General features: G+C 38.4%; 1 protein-coding gene across 1 annotated transcript in view; it reads left to right on the top strand.

Moving 5' to 3' along the window:
* Positions 1-16,578, top strand: part of SLC35D1 (solute carrier family 35 member D1) — a 49,315-nt gene extending 32,737 nt beyond the window's left edge. Inside the window, exons 11-12 of the mRNA XM_055235103.2 lie at positions 7,190-7,272; positions 11,508-16,578. Coding sequence (XP_055091078.1) covers positions 7,190-7,272; positions 11,508-11,616 — 192 coding nt within the window. The 3' untranslated portion in view covers positions 11,617-16,578. The remainder of the gene's footprint in view (positions 1-7,189; positions 7,273-11,507) is intronic.
* Positions 16,579-20,508: the final 3,930 nt, after the last annotated feature.

The raw sequence follows: 20,508 nt of genomic DNA on the forward strand, positions 1-20,508 counted from the left end.
TTTGGAACGCTACCCGATTGTAAACTGCATTTTGAGAAGAATCAAAGTAAAACAATAATTGTCAGTGCACAACAAACATCTTAGAATAGTTATACAATTGACAAGGAAATTTGATTATTTCATTGGCATATACCAATTTAACGTAATTATTACTGATAATATATCTGAAGACATTTCAAATCTTTAGGAATCTCATACAGGTTTAGAACATATATTAATAACACATTTATATAAATATAACACAGAGAAAGTTAAGCACCTTCTTTTTAATGATTTCCATTTGATTTTAACATACTAAATAAGACTAATAGGTTTTTCTTGGACTTCTAGGGGCCCTATTATCTAAAAAGGTAGTTTGAGGTCAAAAAAACTGAATTTGAAATTTTGATTTGGGGAAATATGTCAGATAACAAAGGTTTAAAACAGGATTACAGGCCACTAAAAGATATCATTTATTTAGTCAACGTGATAATTTAAAGATTTTAAAAAGCAAAACCTTTTACTCTTGGTGGAGACTTACAAGACATAATAAAGATACCATGAGTCATACTGAATCTGTTTTTCCCTCTACCCCCTCTTTGTTTTTTGTAATTTATTTAGAAGGTAAATAAAATTTTAAAAATTATTTTTTATTAATACTACATGAAAATTTTGTTTGAAAGAGAAAACTGCCCGGGCTTGGTGGCTCACGTCTGTAATCCCAGCACTTTGGGAGGCCAAGGCAGGGGGATCACTTGAGGCCAGGAGTTTTAGACCAGCCTGGCCAACACAGTGAAACCTGCTTCTACCAAAAAATACAAAAATTAGCTGAGCATGGTGGCATGCACCTGTAGTCCCAGCTACTTGGGAGGCTGAGACAGGAGAATCACTTGAACCCGGGAGGCAGAGGTTGCAGTGAGCTGAGATCACACCAGTGCACTCCAGCCTGGGCAATAGAGTGAGATCCTGTCTCAAAAAAATTAGAGAAAATTAGATTTTATTTTTGTATTAGTATATTATTAATGTTAAAGTTAATTTTTAATAAAACCTTGTAAATAAATCTATTTAATTTTAGTTTGACCACAAGATTTTTGTACGTTTTTAAATAGCCTCTTAAATTTAAACATTTTTAAAAGTTTTTATTTTTTTAATTAAAAACTTTTTAAACGTTTATACTAGGCAAAATCTTTTTTATTTTTTTACAAAAACACATTTTTATGTGTTTTATAACCTTTTTTACAAAAAACACATTTTCCTTTTTGAATATACTTTGTATATGGAATTATTTTAGTATCTAGTAGTTTTAATTATATATATTAGTTATGATAGTATCTCTTAGTAACTCTTATTTTTACTGAAAAACCTAGGAAATAAGTAATTTTAACTATATGTAGAGTGCAAGACAAAGAACAGAGCTGTGAACACAATGCCTGGAGGAGTTAATCCTCAGTATGGCCGAGAGACATGGTTGGGCTAGGGAGGACAGGACCTGGGTGTTGGCCCCAGACCTTTTTGTCTAGACATTAGAATCTAAAGTCTCAAATTTACAGACATAAGCTCACAGATAAATTAAGTAAGCATTAAAAATATTATAGAAGTAACAGTTCTGTGACCTTAAACATTCAGTAGAGAGAGTATAAACCTGTCTGATCAATCCAACCAGGCCAAAAAAAAAAAAAAAACTAAAAATTTGAAGACATTTTAATTTTATTTTACTAATAATTTTTAAACTTTTAATTTATTAAGGATTACTAAAATCACGTGAACTTGAAAATTATTTGGGCGTATTTAATTTGTGAGTACTAACTTATAAGTTAACTTGATATTATGTAGACAGTATATACACATAGACATGTATATATAAAAATATAGATGGACACAGATAAAGACTTTATAGCTTTGGTTTTTAAATTTTAGCCATAAGACCAGTAAAATTCACTAGTTTAAAAGAACAGTTGGATTTAAACTCTTTGTCTTTGTAAGTGAAAAAGATTAAAGTTTATCTGCCTTACATGGCCCAAGCCCTTATTGTGTTTTAGAGAAAATAGGGTAGTAAATTATATTTTAAAGTGCAGAGAGAGAATTTTTATTTTTTAAAAGGAGTTTGAATGTGTTAGTGGAAGATTAAAAATGGATATCAAGGTAACAGACTTATAGGAACTTATCATAGGATTTTATAAGGGGACTAATTTTATTTAGAGGGGCATTGTAAAATTTAGTCTGTTTTTTAACTGGATCACTGAGCTCAAGGCAGAGCCCATTAAGCAACAGGGTCAACAAAGTATCTGTAGAGCTGTAGTTTTTAGGGCCTAATAATTAAAATATGTGGAAAGTAGGCACCGTTGAAAGGCAGAACACATAGAGCTTTACAAATGTAGAATTTTACTTTTACATTGAATCCCACATGCTCAGAAAGAAAAATGCCAAGAAACCAGGTTATGCAATGCTTGTATAGTGTACTTTGATACAAAGACATTTTTAAAAGTATTTAAACTACATCTTTTAAATCTAAACTCACAAAGAAACAAGTAGTCTCTTGTAGTAATAATTGTTTACTGTAAACAGCTGTTAGCAGTCACCTCTAAAACTGTAGCTCTTACCATAGTGATGACTCACCACTCAGCTCACACACACACAAGTCATGTTTCTCCCACAGTACAAGAAAGGAGTAGATGGCACCTTTTTTTGTGTTTCTTAAGGGATCTGAATCATTAGAAGCCCCTCTAGATTCTTTTATGTTGTACCAAAGACAGCAAAGAGGAGGAAGGCGGAGTAGGAAGGAATAAGAGTAAATGGAAGAAAAATATATATATTTTTGAGACAGGGTCTCACTCTGTTGCCCAGGCTTTAGTGGCACAATCATGGCTCACTGCAGCCTTGACCTCCTGGGCTCAATTGATCCCCCTTTCTTAGCCTCCTGAGTAACTGGGACTACAGACACCTGTCAGCATGACTGGCCAGTTTTTATTTTATTTTATTTTTTATAGAAACAGGGTTTTGCCGTGTTGCCCAGGCTAGTCTTGAACTCCTGGGCTCAAGTGATTTGCTCACCTCTGCTTCCCAAAGTGCTGGGATTACAGGTGTGAGCCTCTGTGCCTGGCCCAATTTCTAAGACAGGAAGTAAAATTTAAGAGTCTAATTTTGAAAACATAATTTTAAGAGTTTTTAGTCTACTGAAAAAAAATTTAAGAACAGGATATATGTATATATATATCCAGGATATATGTTCTTAAATTATATATGCATGTATAATTTGAATGTCGGTTTTTAATTAAGCTGAATTTTAACCACAGAGCTCTTTTTAAAAAATCTTTTAAAATCTATTATCAGATTGTAGCTGGGGGGACAAACGTGATATTTTTGCATTTTGAATTTTTTTTATTGAAGATACCTTCACAAGTGAAACTAGTAAGACTTAACCAAAGTTATGACTTAACTAAGGATGTACCTGGCATCTCTAAAGAGGTGAATGGGTACCCCAAAAAGTCAAAGTCACATGAATATTGAGCCAAAAGGGGCTGATTCTCTGACCAGGAATTGAACCCAGGCTATGGTGGTAGAAGTGTACAACTTGAATTACCAGCCATAAAGTACAGCAGCCTTTATTGTGAATCCCACAGGGGATCTAAAGCAGAGAGTGTGAGCTTACAAAAGATTTTAACTTTGTTTTAGGTCAGATTTTTGCTCTTTTAATTTTGTCAAGAGAAAAATTTTTAAGACTAACCATGACACTATTATGTGTCTTCTAAAAAAATTGTGACCTTCTCATCAATTGTTTAGAATAAGAAATCTCTTAATTTTTTTTTTTTTTAATTTAGGAGTCTAATTTAAAGGATCCATCTTTTGGCTGTTGAATTTTTAATGGTGTCCTTATTTTAATAGTGACTCAATCTAATAGTCTGTGGAAAACCTAGGATGTAATTTTTTAGGTTTAGAAATGTTTTCTTGGAAAGGGCATAGAATAGCCTATCCCAAAGTTCCCATGCCCCCCCCCCAAAAAAAAAATGTATTGCCAGGAATAGGCTCAGATAGTGAAAGATTCTAATTATCACAGATGGTCTCCAGTAACCCACAAATATGTGGGGTACCACCAGTCACAGACCTGTTAATCTGTGACAGTAAGTAGGCCCTCATGGGACTGGACTTTTTTAGTACTAACCAGGCAACAAAGGTTGAGATGACAAAAGCCCCTTGTAGATGAGACTTTTTATGACAGACTGTCCTAAGAGCTTGACACATTTGGAACAAAGTCTTGGGTTTCTAGCCATTTTTAGGCTGGCCACCTGACGTGACTCAGAAATCATGTTCCCAGATGGCAGAGACCAAAAGAGAGTGCTTCCACTTGATCAGAAGTCAAACTTTCAAGGGCATAAAATGACAAGAGAACCTCAAGCAGTACCCTAATTTTTAAGACAGAGCAACACAGAAAGACAAAGATAAAGGAAAAGACTATTTTGAGGAAGAAAGGAATCAAACAATTTGAATATTCATGCCACAGAGAACCAAAAGCTATAACCAAGACTTGTCACACAAATCTTTTTCTCCCATTAATCAAGATTTGGGCTCTGTAGCTCTATAGGTGGGTGTGGTGGCTCAACTCCTATAATCCCAGCACTTTGGGAGGCTGAGGCGGGTGGATTGCCTGAGCTCAGGAGCTCAACACCAGCCTGGGCAACATGGTGAAACTTCATTGCTACCAAAAATACAAAAAATTAGCCAGGCATGGTGGTGCACACCTGTGGTCCCAGCTGCTTGGGATGCTGAGGTGGGAGGATTGCTTGAGCCTAAGAGGCAGAGATTGCAGTGAGCTGAGATTGTGCCACTGCACTCCAACTTGAGAGACAGAGTGAGACCTGGTGGCAAAAAATTAAAAAAAAGATTTTGGAGAGGAAAAAGAAACTGATTGTTTTTTTACCATCCACTTGACCAGATTCCACAGGGAGAAAGAGGTCTGGAGCCTGGCTGGTAAGAAATTTTTATCCTTATGCTGGCTGGTGAGGTCCTGGATTATCTTTGCTGCAGCTTCCAAAAGAGCAGAACAGCTTTGGTGACCCTGCTTACTGCGTCAAAACTGTAGGGACGAAGGGAAAATTTGCTTAAAAATCAGCTCACAAAAGACAGACTAGTAAAAGAAAAGGTATCTAATTTATTAATGTGTGTATGGAGAATATTGCAGAGTGACTACCTAAACCCCCAGTGGAGTGTAGAAGCTTATATACTCTCTTGAAGTTACAGAAAGAATGGGGGCTTAGATTGGGCAAAATAGGTTATAGGAGGGAGAGAAGAGGAGGCTTGGCTAGTAAAAGTGGTCTTGTTATACAGATGAAACCTCACAGGTAGCAGCCCTTGGAGAGAATAGATGATAAATGCTTTTTTAGACCTTGAAAGGTGTCAGACTCTCAGTTAATGTTTCCTAGATCTGGACAAGGGGAGGCCTGGCTGCTGTCAGTGTAGATTTTTCTACAAATGTAAATTTCCCTCACAAAAGACAGCTTTGCAGAGCTACTTCTTTTTGCTGGCTTTCTGACAGCTATCTTAATTACTGTATGTTAAGAAAATATTTGGAGGTAAAATTTTTTGATTTCCTGCAACCCCAAATCTGAAATCCAAAATGCTTGCTCCAAAATCTAAAACTCTTTGAATGCCAACATGATATTCAAGGGAAATAATCATTGAGGCATTTGGATTTTTGAATTTGAGATATTCACCTGGTAAGTGTAGTGGAAATATTACAAAATCTGAAATCTGAAATATTTCAGGTCCCAACTATTTGGGACCTGATAAGGGATATTCAGCCTCTAGTTTAAATTTTAGAAACTTATTTTTTGTTTTTATGGTCTTAGGATAATTAAAAGGGAGCCAGAAGATGTTTGCACCTGGGAGTGTCAGAAGTGATTTTAGGTATAATATCTTGAGATGACTTCCCATGTGTTTTCTTAAGATACTAAGGAAGATTCCTCTAAAAACAGTCATTATATTGGTAAAGTCCCCACCATTCCCTTTTTTCCATTTTAGAAGAAGAGGCAAAGATATTTTAGGTTCTGGGGGTGCATGTGCAGGTTTGTTACATGGGTAAATTGTGTGTCACTGAGGCCTGGTGTACAAACAGTCCTGTCACCTAGGTAGTGAGCATGGCACTCAACAGCTAGTCTTCCAACTCACACCCCCCTTTTACCCTCCCACCTCAAGTAGCCCCCAGTGTCTATTGCTCCCATCCTTGTATCCATGTACATTCGGTGTTTAGCTCCCACTTTCAAGTGAGAGCAGGTGGTGTTTGGTTTTCTGTTCCTACGTTAGTTTGCTTAGGACAATGGCCTCCTGCTGCATCCATGTTGCTGTAAAGGACATGATTTCTTTCTTTTTTATGGCTGCATTGTACTCCATGATGTATATGTACCACATTTTCTTAATCCAGTCCATCATTAATGGGCATCTTGGTTGATTGCATGTCTTTGCTACTGGGAATCATGCTGCAGTGAACATAAGAGTACATGTGTCTCTTTGGTAGAACAATTGATTTTCCTTTGGGGATATAACCCAGTAGTGGGATTGCTGGGTCAAATGGTAGTTCTCTTTTAAGTTCTTTGATAAATGTCCACACTGCTTTCCACAGTGGCCGAACTAAATCTACATTCCCCCCAGCAGTGTATAAATAAGCATTCCTTTTTCTCCCCAACCTCGCCAACATCTGTTGCTTTTTGACATTTTAATAATAGACATTCTGACTGCTATGAGATGGTATCACATTGTGGTTTTGATTTGTATTTCTCTGATGATTGGCGATGAGTCTTTTTTCATATATTTGTTTGCTGCATGTATGTTTTCTTTTGAGAAATATCTGTTCATGTCCTTTGCCCATCTTTTAATGGGGTTGTGTTTGTTGAATTAGGTTGCTTATCAGTTCTGGATATTAGGCCTTTGTCCAATGCATAGTTTGTGAATATTTTCTCCCATTCTGTTGGTAGTATTCTTCAGTATTGGCAAAAGCATTTATCTTCTGGAGAAATCGATTGAGAAGAGGCTAATGTCACTGATTCCTTTATAGTGTTCTTCCTTATACTCTACTCTTATTAGGGTTGGTGGGTTTTTGTTGTTTGTCTTTTGTTTATTTGTTTTTGTATTTTAAGGACAGATATTTGGATGAGTTTTATATATATGTAAGAAGCTCAGTTAAACCTATGTAACAGTATATTACTATTTTTATTTTTAGAATATATTAATAACTTATATTGGAATGGTCTTTGGTGGAGATTATATTTTCACGTGGACAAACTTCATTGGTTTAAATATCAGGTAAGTAAAAATATTTAATTAAATTGAAAAATCGGAATTGGATATTCAAATAGTGTCACAATAAGGTTAGGCTATTAAATTAATGGAACATTTCTTCATTATTAAACGTGTGGAGTGCCTTCTATGTGCTACATATTTAATGTCTCTACATAATGCTTCTTAAGAAGCAGGGAGAGGTTGGGCATAGTGGCTTATTCCTATAATCCCAACACTTTGGGAGGCTGAGGTGGACAGATTGCTTGAGCCCAGGAGTTTGAGACTAGTCTGGGTGACATTGTGAAACCCTGTCTCTACAAAAAAAATTACAAAATTACCTGGGCTTGGTGGTGGACGTCAGGACTGTTGTTCCCTGGCCACGGGGTTGCTATATTGAAAGCATTTTTAGTGTATATTTTTGGAATGGATATCTCATTGTCGGGGGCTAATGAATATGTCCATGACTGTAGGTTTAGGAGAAGTAGACTGTGTTTGCCTTGCTTTTGAAGATCAAAAGTGGATCAGAGCAGATGAAGTAGATTTAGTAGATTCAATAGATTTGGAAGCAGTTTGGCACATTCCAGTCAGATTTGCAGTATCCTAACAAGGCCTCTGTCTCAGGAACTGTAGCTTTGTCTTTTTCTTCTAGTTGTCTCCCAGCTGTGTCTGCCACAGAGGTCTCTGTGAGTTAAGAGTTGGTAGTGCCACTTTGGGAGGCCAAGGCAGGCAGAAAAAATGAATATTTAGGATGATCTAATGTATTAACACCAATTTCATAGTACCAGAAGGTATCAACTTTAATGTGAATATTTATGGAGCCAGTAGATTAGTTAAAGGGTCTCTGTTTGAAGTAGTAGAAGATCCTGATTTAGAATCGTTTGGTAGTGATGTATAAAAATTCAGATATAACCCCTCTCCCCTTCAAATCTGGGCTTTTCCTCATTTTCCCTTTCCCTTCCTTCTAGTTTTCCCCTTCCCCAAAGCTGCTAGAGAGCAAATTATAGTTCCTTTCCAAAGTGTTTACTCATCACTGCGTCACACATAGTATGCTCATTGATGAATATTCAGTTCTCTTCAGGTGGTTCATGAATTGCCCTTTCTGAAAATCTGTATTTGATAATGATCGAGTCAGTAATAAAGACGAAATTAAAAATATTTTATCGTTGCCTCAAGTTACAACCATGTGGCAATAGTGTGCCCCCTCTTTCATAATGTTACATCTCCTTGCTCTATGGTCTGAATGTTTGTGTTCCCCCAGTTTGCTGAACTCTCAACTCCCAAAGTGATAGTATTCGGAGGTAGGGCTTTGGGAGGTGATTAGGTCATGGAGTTGGCATCCTCATGAATGAGATTAGTGCCCTTATGTAAGAGATCCCAGAGCATGATGAGAAGATACTGTCTGTGAACCAGAAAGAGAGCCCTCTCTAGACACTGAACCTGCCTTGATCTTAGACTCCCCAGCCTCTAGGACTGAAATAAATTTCTGTTGTTTATAAGCCACGATTTATGGTATTTTGTTATAGCAACCCAAATGGAGTAAGACGTTTATACTTATAGTACCTTACTTTTTGTCAGCAGTACATCTCCCCTCTGGTCTGTGAGTGTCAGGGCTGACAGGGAAGGTAGGGGAGAAGAGAATGAAGAGAAGATTATCCGTGTAATCTCTAATCCTCAGACAAGCTTAGATAGATAACATTATTCTTATTTGATGAATGCAAAAATGGATTAATTAATTTGCCCAGGGTCACATAGCTAGTGTAGATTGAACATCTGTGATCCAAAATGCTCCAAAATCTGGAATTTTTGAATGCTAACAGGACGCTCAAAGGAAATGCTCTTTGGAACATTTCAGATTTGGGATTTGGATGCTCGGCTGGTAAGTATAATGCAGATATTCCAAAATTTGAAATTGGAAACACTTCTGGTCCCAAGCATTTTAGATAAGAGATACTCAACCTATAGTGCATTCAGGATTTGAACGAAGACCTAACTGTAGAGTCAATGTTTTTTTAATACACTGACTATACTGGGAATATAGGGTCTGGAATTATCATTAGGGCTAAGCCTGGAATAAATTCCAGGACATTCTTTGTCTTCTTCTATCCTATGCTTCCCCAGTATTCCTATCCAGTTTAAATAGGGTTAATATGAACATCAAAGATCATCTTAACAGGAAAAATGAGAAAGCATTTTTATTTTTTAGGTTGTTGTGGGAAGGGGAAGCTAGCGGAAGGTAGGATGAAAGAAAGGAGAGGTAGCCCTTCTACTTTGTTTTGGGTTGGGTTTGGAGGCAAAGGGAAATTGATTGTCATGTGGATGGATGTACATGCGAACTTTAAAAAACTTTTAGCTTCAGTCAAAAAAGACTTCAGTAAGCCATCTTCTTGGGTCCAGGCCAGCTACCAGGGAAGTAATCTACCTGAGGTACTAGAAAAACCAGAAAAGTTTCTAGGAGAGTCATATCAAATTCCAGAAAAAATTAAATGGGAAAAAGCTGCTAGATGAAGGAAAAGATGAAGCTCTATGAACATTGGCATAAGAATTGGGTTCATGCTAGGCGCAGTGGCTCACACCTGTAATCCTAGCTCTTAGGGAGGTAGAGGTGGGAGGATAGCTTGAGCCCAGGAGTTCACGACCTGCCTGGGCAATATAGCGAGACCCTGTTTTCCACAGAAAGGGGGGAAAAAGACAAAAAAAGTGTAAGAATTGGGTTCATGAGGCCCCTTTCCTCAAGTGGGGTGATAGGGGATACTCAATTCAGCAGTTGCCGAACTTACTGTGTTGCTAAAAAGTGCCAGGCCAATTGCAAGAGACTCTGTACAGCTAAAAGAATTAAGTCCATGGGAAATTAACAAGATGATAAGGACAAAGTGAGGATGGATAACTAATATTCAGTGGCACAAGGGTCATAAGGGAGGCAGCAGTTGGAGTGGAGAAAGACTAACCTAGGTTTTATTCTGGTCCATCATTAGGATGCTTTGTGACCCTGAGCAATTTATCTTATGATTCTGGGACTTTCCTCATCTATAAAATGGACACCTTGGAGGGATATTGTACCTTGCAGGAATATTGCAAAAACAGGAAATGTAAATAAAATGCTTGACAGGTAGACTTTAATAATTTGATTGTTCTTAAGTGCTGTGAGGTGCAGATGAGAAAAAGGAAGAATCTGGTTGGGAAGCTTAAATTGGAAAAGGCTTTATTTTGGGTTGATTGGAGTCTCAGAGAATGGCTAGTATTATGCGAGCGTGTGCAGTAAAGAACAAGTGCCAGTGCCTGATCCCGTTTTCTTCCTAGTGGGAACAAGAGCTAGGCATCTCTCACCCTTCTGCAGCTGGTCTGGGGCTGACGTCAGAGCCCAGAGGAGAACAGAACTAATTTTAAATAATTGGCAAGTTCATGAGTCAAGTGGTCAGGCAGAAGATGAGGGCCAAAACCAGGGCAGAAGAATTGGAGCCCAGGTCAGGCATCCAGCTGGCTGAAATCCAAGGGAGTCCTGGGTGGCAATCTCAGTGGAAGAGCCAGGGAGGGCAGGGCAGGAGTGGTCAGATCGGTGAGCTCCTCCAGCCTACTTTCCACTTAGTGAATAGGGTAGGAGGCTGTGTATCCTAGGTGAGTTTGAGGTCCCCACAGAGAATGAACCAAGTAATCACTGTCACCAAAGAGGGATCCTTCCTGGTGGTAGGTGCGATGGATAAGTGAGGGGTACCAGCAACCACCTGTCATAGGCTGATGGCCCAGATGATAAGTTCCCCACTGTGAACTTGCTTTTAGTCAGAGAAAAATCAGCTCTGTGAATCTCCTAGGGTCTGCATATTTAACTAATTTGGGATGTTTCCTATTAATGCCTATTTTTCAAAACGCAAAAAATACAAGTAAAAATTTACCTGTAATGTCAGCATCCAGCTGTAACCACTGTTAATATTCTTGGTGTGTTCCTTATAGACTTTTGTCTATTCCAGTGCATATTGATATACATATTGATGTTCATTTAAATAAAATGGGATTAGACAATGCTTGATGTTTTATGATACATTTTATCATAAAGATTTAAACTGTCTTATAAAATTTAATGTGTCAATGCCTGTTTTTATTTTATACCATTTTAATAGATGCATAGTGCTTCATTGTATGAATTTCCCCACTGTGAAACTTTACCCTTCATCTAATTTTTTGGTGTCAGTTTTTTTTAACAAGTAGAGTGTTTACACTAAAACCCTCCCTTCCTCCATCTCTGATAGTGGTTTTCTGTTTTGCAGCATTGCTGGGAGCCTGGTGTATTCCTATATCACTTTCACTGAAGAGCAGCTGAGCAAACAGTCAGAGGCTAATAACAAGCTGGACATTAAGGGGAAAGGAGCAGTGTGACCAGAGGATTGCTTCATCCAATACGTAGGCCTAAGTTTTTAATCAACTCAGAACACTGGCAATTCCTACACAGACACTGAGGTGTCTTGATTATGGAGGAAATAACCATTCCTTTGCACTTGTACAATCTGAGGATTGATTGCTGCCTTTTAAAATTTTATGATGAGAGAAACTTATAATTGACTCTATTTTAAATATGTTGTTTGAATTAATTTATATCAGACTGGAAAATGTACTGGGCTTTTTAATTTATTTTTCTTCTATGCTGACAGTGAAACATCAGTGTTTCGAAAGTGTTTTATTTCATAATTTGATATCCAGGTGTCCCTGAGAGCTGCATATATAATGTTTGCCAACTGGAGCTTCATCATTCAAATTGTTGCTGCATCTGGAGGCAGTTTAGCCTTTCCTCTGCTGGAAATGCAGACGAATATGTGAAATTTCTCTTCTTTGAATCTTATTTCTTATGATTGCATTGTCTTCATCATATCATCATTCCATTTGCCAAGGAAAACAACTTTGGCACTATAAAAATATGTGGGGCTTTGAAGTGTATTGCTATCTGTGTTGGCTTCCCTGACTTTCATAGGATGAGCAGAGTGCATTCCTTGAAAACATGTTCTTTTTTTGTTGTGTAGAATGGGGATAATGAAGGGGGTGAGAAAGTAGGCCTTTTACTAATTTTTCATCTATTTGATTTATTGATTCAACTAAAATGTTTTAAGTATATGTGCCAGGCATTGTGCTAAATGCTGGAGTTACAGAGATGTTTGCAGAGGTAGTTGAAACATCTCACTCCTGCCATAGTGACTGAGGTAAGGTTGAGAATTTAGCTCTGTTAATTTATTCAGAAGATGTCACTAGGAGTAAGTTGTTTCAGCACTCAAAAGCTGCAAATCTGTAAATTGGATTAAAAACACCTGCGCTACCTACCCGACAATAGTGTGAATCCAAATGCTGCAATGTGAGATGAGGTACAAGTAAAGAGCTGTGTTTTGTAAACCAGTGCAGCTCAGCATTGACTCCCTCTCTAAGTGAGAATTGCAGACAGGCACGTCTGTTTTCCCTTGCCTCCTTCCTTTGGGTTTGGTTGCTCTTTGGATGAATATGATGAGGTCCCACATTTCTGAATTTATTGGTTTGAGGGGAAAGGCTGGTTAGACGTCTTTGTATTGTCAATGGTTGGTTTTTCTCTGGCAGTGTCAGTGTTAGAGCTATCATCTTCCTTCTTAAATGGCATGAGCAATGAGCAAACTTCCCTCCTTTCAACATTCTCACCTACATCATATGTCCCTTGGCTCATCTACTGAGCTTGCCAACTCTCAAAACCAATGCTGCATTTTGGGAGAGCAGCTGTGAATGGGCACTGCCTAAATTGCCTCTTGGGGTAATCTGGAAGGTGGAGGTGTTAACTCAAACATAATCCTATGACTTGACTCAGAGATATCCATTGACTTTGAGGATTAGTGTGTTTGCTCAGGCCAGTTGTGCAGCCAGTGTGCAAGAGATTTGGTACCTTTGCACTAATGCACACACCAGTGTCTATTTCATTGGGTTTGGAATCCACTGGACTCTGTTGAACTAAACAGTTAGGGTTTTGATTTTTTTTTGATTTGCAAATTTATATTGAGATCATTTTCATATTCCTGTCTTTCTCTTTTGGCTTGTCTTTACTAAAGCTTGGCTGGTGGTGCTGTGTCCCTAGAATTATCCCTGCAGCCAACTCCCAAGTTACAAGCTTCATTAAGAGCCTTAGACTCACTTTTTTCTAGCATCTTCTGACCTGAGGAAATTCCACTGGGAGTAAAGGATATTATCTTGTGTCATATGGGTCTTACTCTCCCTATTTTACCAATGAGAAAACAAAACTCAGAGAAGGATGACTTGCTAACACATCAAACCCATGTCCTTTTTATTGAACTATGCGGCTATTTAATTAACCGCCCTTCCCCTCTGAGGGAGTAAGGAAACAGATTCTGAGTTCACTTGAGCACTTTCAAAAAAGCAAGCAGTTGACTGAATTTGGTGTCAGAGAGGAGCATGCTTTGCAAATCAGGAAGAGTGACAGGTTACCCTGTCCTGGAACCCTTATCCCACTTCCAGGCTGACTTTACTTGGTAATGCACTTCTGGCTGTAAATGTTGCCACCACTTCCTGGTTTTGCTTAGGTACAGTGAAAGGGCATAGTGAGAGCTATTTTTAGTGATTCTGTTCCTTCTGTCAGCAACATGAAGGAGGGACCTTTGAATAATTTTTGTTGTAGAATATTTCTTCATGAAAGGCTTTTGGGTGTCTTTAACAGGTGTTGGGCTAGAGCCCCACCAGGAGTTGAATTGCCTCTTGGGGGTCATGTTCCCTAGGAGATCTGTCACCTCTTCAGGAGTATTTGAGAACATTGTGTAGTTACAGCTTCACTAAATGCACGTGACAGGCTTCTGTGCCTTGGGAGCCCTGGCTTATGCTGAAACTTCTGGCTGACCAGAGCAGTACAGCAACTTCTGCCCTGTCTGTGTTCTGCTTCCTGGATGCCTCCTTCAGCCGCTAACCAGCATTGCAAGATGGAGCAGGGTGAACAAGCTGGAGACTGAATAGTCTTTTGGAGTTTGTGTTTTGATTATTGCAGGCGTGTTATAATATGCTGGGGATTTACCTGGTACTGTGGCACCTCCCAGAAAGTCTGGTTTTTGCCCCGTGTTTGATATTTACTGGGCAGAAATTCTTTGTCCTGTTAACTGCCTCTTGGGAGAAAAAGAGGCAATACAGAGTTAAATCCTTAATTTGCCCACTGAGACAGATGAGCTGTGGTATTCCAAAAGACAAATTCTATGACTAGTGGCTCCTGTTCAATGTAGGTGAGGCCCTCTTTGGCCAGTCTGCTTCTAGTCAAGGCTAAATGGATTGGAATAACCCTAGTTGGCCAGGCCACACATTGCCACCATGTCCCGTTGAGTTTTAATTGCCCCATGTGGCTGTGGACTTTATGAGTCAATCATTTATAGGCTCCAGTTTGCACCTAGTTTTTTTTTTAAAAAGTGCATTTACACGCTTTTGGTAGTCCTGTTTTATCAAGAGTCCATGGAGGGTTTTGGTCAGTACAGCTGGTGCAGGATCCTCACGGAGAAACAGTGGAGTTTCACATTGAATTGGTTTGAAATGGCACCCCAGGACTTTGGGCCTGCCTTGCTTTACAGCCTCGTTCAGTGAGCACAGATTTAGTGAGCAGCTGTTGTATGCCAAGTATTTTGCTAAGCTCTGGAAAAAAGATAAACAAGACATGGTTCTTGCTTTCAAGGAGTGTGTAATTCTTTCGCCAGATATTGTAACCTGGACCCTGAGTGGGAGAAAGGAGACAGATGAAAGGAGTCCGTGATTTTGTAACCAAGAGCTGCCTGCACAGTTATGAGTATCACTGATTTTAGGGGTGCCCCACACAGCTAAAGCATTTTTTTAATCTGAGAGGACTTTTGTAACTCATATTAGTTAATCTTCTAGCTCTGAGATAGCAACACAGCTCTTAGAATTCTGTAAGTAGCTTGAGGCCTCCTCCTCTACTGTAGATGTTCTTGCTTTCCCAAAACTGTAAGTTTGGTTTTCCCTATGAACAAGACTGTAATTGATTTTTCTCTCCCTGAGGAAAAAAGTTCGGAATAAATGAGACATGGATATGAAACTACTTAGCCCAATGCCTGGTACATATTAGGCACTCAGCAAATGTGGCTACCGTGTCATTATTTCATGGTGAGACTCAAGGCAAAACAAGATTCTTAATTTATGTTCCGTAAATGCTAGAGGCTTGGGCAATATGGTATATCCTGAAAAACAGGACCCTGTATCTCATTGCCTCTAGAATCCTTAGGTAGCAGTTTCTGTTCACTGTGTTTTCTTTTTTAAAAATATCTACTGGACACAATTATGGCCATTACATGATGCAGGTGATTCTACCTATTTTTAAAAAAGAACAAAATTGCTTTTATATTGTGATGGTACATTTTAATAAAGGAAAATTATTTTCTTGCCCCTACTCCTCCTCCTTTTTAAAAAAAAAAAAAAAAAAAAAAAAAAGTCTTGCTCTGTCGCCAGCCAGGCTGGAGTGTAATGGCGTGATCATAGCAGCTCACCACAGTCTCAAACTCCTAGGCTCAAGTGATCCTCCTGCCTTAGCCTGCTAAGTAGCTGCAACTATAGGCATGTGCCATTACGCCTGACTCGTTTCTTCCTTTTTTTTTTTTTCTGGTAAAGACAGGGTCTCACTCTGTTGCCAGACTGGTCTCAAACTCCTGGCCTCAAGTAACCCTTCTGTCTCAGCCTCCCAAAGTGCTGGGATTACAGGTGTATGCCACATGTCCGGCCAGGAAAATTATTTTCTATCTTAAAGAAAGATAATTACATTTTAGAATGGCAATTCAGTTAAGTCTTTCTCAGTTTCTCACCTTAAGATGGCTCCTGGAAAGGCCAGCATTCCTTTTCTCCTCTCTGAATTGAAAGCACTTGACCCCATGCTGCCCCTGCTTCCAGGCCTGCCTCAGTTGTCATATACTGTGAGTCCCTGGCACCATTACTGTTTTCTAAGCCAGTCTTCTAGGTCTTACTTTCAGGATGCTGCTTCATGGTATGAGGATATAGTTTACAGTGTTGTAGTTTTTTTTTTTTTAAAGCTTTGTTCTTTGAAAATACTTTTTAGAAAGAAATCTACTGGTTAGATTTATTGTCTCACAAAAATGTTTTTAGAGATTATTTTTTTCACAAATGTTTTCTTTCTCATGCTGATGATCAACTGATTTTTGTCTACAGGTGTTAGCTTCTCACAGTATTTTTTCATTTTAGAGTCTATTTACCAAATGACCATTTTTAGTGTTAAAAGGTACTGAAGAATTGAGGTATGTAAATCAGGTGACATAAACATGAAAATTATGTGCCTAAATATTTTTGTAATGGTGTAAAATAAATACTTTTTCCTGAAAACAAGTATTAAAATTCCTTTGTAACTGCATACAGAGACTAATCCAGAGCCAGAAGTCTGCTCATATTTTAGAGGTTGGCATCCTGTTAGTTGATTGAGACTCCGTATGTGGAAAATACTGTTTTCTATACAAATGCTTTTATGAATAGTACGTATAACTGAATATCCAGTGTCTTGTGGCATACTTGTGGTAAATTAGAAGGAAAGAAGTGCTAATCTTTCTGTTTTCAGGGCATTTCAGCTGCATTATCAGGTTTCCAAGCTTCTGAGTAGCTTTACTCATCAAGTAGAGGCATTTTGGTACAGGCAGACTCAGCAGAGGTGGAAGCACATTAAGGTGTGTCAGAGGGAGAAGCATATTAAACCGTTTTGAAAGAAAGAGATTGTGGTAAAATAGACATAAAATATACCATCTTAGACATTTTTAAGCATACAGTTTAGTATTGTTACATATATTCACGTTGTTGTTCAACCAATCTCCAGAACATTTCCGTGCAAAATTAAAAATCCATACCCATTAAACAGAAACTCACCATTTTCCCCTCACCTCAGTCATCGATAACCACCATTCTTTATGTTTCTATGAATGTGCCTACTCTAGGTATTTTATATAAGTGGAATCGTACCATATTTGTCTTTTCGTGGCTGGCTTATTTCACATAGCATAATGCCCTTGATGTTATTCCATGTTGTGTAACATATGTCAGAGTTTCCTTCCTTCTTAAGGCTGAATAATATTCCATTGTATATGTACCATTTTGTTTATCCAGCCTTTGGTTGATGGGTACTTGGGTTGCTCCTACCTCTTGGCTATTGTGAATAATTCTGCTATGAACATGGGTGTACAAATACTTTTCAAGATCCCACTTTTTTGTGTGTGTTTTTTTAGACAGAGTTTCACTCTTGTTGCCCAGGCTGGAGTGCGATGGCACCATCTTGGCTCACTGCAACCTCTACTTCCCGGGTTCAAGTGATTCTCCTGCCTTAGCCTCCGGAGTGACTGGGATTACAGGCGTGCACCACCACGCCCATCTAATTTTTGTATTTTTAGTAGAGATGGGGTTTCATCATGTTGGTCAGGCTGGTCTCGAACTCCTGACCTCAGGTGATCCACCCGCCTCCACCTCCCAAAGTGTTGGAATTACAGGCATGAGCCACTGTGCCCAGCCAAGATCCCACTTCCTTTTCTTTTGGGTATATACTCAGAAGTGAAATTGCTATATCATATGGTAATTCTAATTTTTTTGAGAAACCACTAGACTGTTTTCCATTATGGCTGGCCCATTTTAGAATCCCACCAAGAGTGCACAAGGGTTCCAATTTCTACACATCCTCACCAACGCTTGTTATTTTCTGTTTTTCAGATTGTAGCCGTCCTAATGGATGTGATATGATAATCTTGTTCTGGTTTTGATTTGTGTTTTCCTAATGATTAGTGATGTTGAGCATCTTTTCATATGCTTGAGGTGTTGCTGAGTTGTAAGAATTCTTTATATTCTGGATTTTAACCCCCTTAGATATATATGTCTAAGGATATATATATACATATATATACACACATATATATAAATTATATATATAATTTATATATATTTATATATTTATATTTAAATATATATTTATATATTTAAATATATATATTTATATATTATATTTAAATATATATATTTATATATTTATATTTAATAGTAACATAATATATAAATAACAATATTTATATTATTAAATTAATATATATTTAAGGATATATATATTTAACAGCTTTCCTCCTGTTTTCTAAGAATTTTGTAATTTTATGTCTTAAATTTAGATCTTGAATATATTTTTGATTTCTGTATATGTTGTAAATACATATTTAACCCCTTTAGATATAGGGTACCCGCATATATATACAGATACATCTTTATACATCTCTATATCTGTGTGTGTATATATATATATACACACACAGAGATATATCTATATCTAAAGAGGTTAAATATATATATAGATAGAGAGATATATCTAAAGGGGCTTAATTATATATATATATATTTTTTTTTTTTAACACAGAGTCTCACTCTGTTGCCCAGGCTGGAGCGCAGTGGCATGATCACAGCTCACTGCAGCCTCAATCTCCTGGGCTCAAGAAATTCTCCTACCCTAGCCTCCTGAGTAGTGGAGTAGAGGTGCATACCACCACACCCAGCTAATTTTTTTGCCATTGCTGCCCAGGCTGGTCTCAAACTCCTGGGCTCAAGCAATCCGCCTGCCTGGGCCTCCCAAAATGCTAGGATTCCAGGTGTAAGGTGCTGTGCCTAGCCTCTTTATCAGTTATATTATTTGCAAATACTTTCTGTCATTCCACAGGTTACCTTTTCACCCCTTTGATTATATCCATTGACTTTGATGCACAGCAAAGTTTTAAATTTTTATGTAGTCCAGTTATTTACTTTTACTTTTGTTGCCTGTGCTTTTGGTGGCATATCCAAGATACGCTGGCAAATCCAATGTGAGTTTTATAATTTTACGTCTTAAATTTAGATCTTGAATATATTTTGAGTTAATTTCTGTATATGTTGTAAAGTAAGGGTCCAACTTCATTCTTTTCCATGTGGATATTTCATTTTCCCAACACCATTTGTTGAAGAGATTGTCCTTAACACATGTGTTTTAATCAACTTAAACCCTCTTAGAGTCTGATTTTTTTCTAATTTGTTGAAGTTAGAATTCATCTTTTTGATAGCTTCTTGTCTCACTTGGCTTCCTTGAAGCATAGGCTGTCAGTATTGGGCAACACTATAGATGATGCACTGCTGAGAGGAGAAAGCACAGAGCTAGTGCAATTGTGTACCCACAGTGGGTCAGCAGTTACCAGGTAACTTCAATTCTTCTTTCCTACAGTTCTCATCACTTGGGGCCTATGTATCCATTGGTTCATCCATCCATCAAGCCAGACTGAGTTCACTGGTGCCAGCACCCATCCTCTAGTGGAGGCCTGGCATCTACAGATGAAGCTCAGAGAGGCCACACTTGCCCGGTGTGGTCAGGGAACCCGCATTCAAACCCCAATCAGTCTGACTTCGAACACCCTTGCTCTTCGCCACCATGCCAGGTTCTCGTTTCCCTTAAGTCTGTCTGTAATAGACTTGGCAGCACCAAACACATCACTGCTCTATACTTGTCAAATGTTATTTTTCATTCATTGTTCACCCACTGTGGATTTAAAGCTTAAGCATGAGATGGTGGCTGGTTTAATCTGAGAAGGCAAAGCAGCCATGCTTTTCCAGCTGTGCTAAAAGTGCCCTCTTGTGGCAACACCTGCTTTTGGCAGCTAAATGATGGAAAGCAGTTTAAGAGGAAGGAAAAGCAGTATTTACTGACGGCCGACTATGTGCTTTCACTGGGTTGGGGCTAAAATGTGCCTTCTCATATTTGGTCCTTCCAGCACTTTACTGGTGCATAAATGGTGGCTTCAGCCAGGCTAAGGAATTTGTCCAACTTCACTCACATGAGAAATGTAAACCTGGACTTTGATTCCAAGACCCTGTTCTTTCTGAAGAATATATTTCATATACCATCCCTCGTTGTTAAAGAGGAGGGTTTCATGAAGAGTGCTTTATCATATCTGCCTATTTATCCTTCAGATAATGTTTTTCAGTGAACATTTTTGAGGACAGTGTCCACAAATGATGACAGAATTATGAAAGTATAGCTGAGATATGCATATGAATGTATGGGAGGAGGAATTTCATTCCACCTGGGAACGGTAGGAAAGGTTTCCTTGGAGAAATGGCATTTGAGCTGATTCCTGAAAAACAACTAGCATTTGCCTGAGAAAATACTGGCGGGGACAGCCCACCCACCTTCTAGGGCCTCTGTCCCACTCCTTGACTGGAGCGCATCTTTCCTTACAGTACGTGCCCTCATCTGTGTGGGTCTTCCTTGACCAG

This window comes from Symphalangus syndactylus, chromosome 19, assembly GCF_028878055.3.
Source record: "Symphalangus syndactylus isolate Jambi chromosome 19, NHGRI_mSymSyn1-v2.1_pri, whole genome shotgun sequence".
In the NCBI taxonomy this organism is placed as follows: Eukaryota; Metazoa; Chordata; class Mammalia; order Primates; family Hylobatidae; genus Symphalangus; species Symphalangus syndactylus.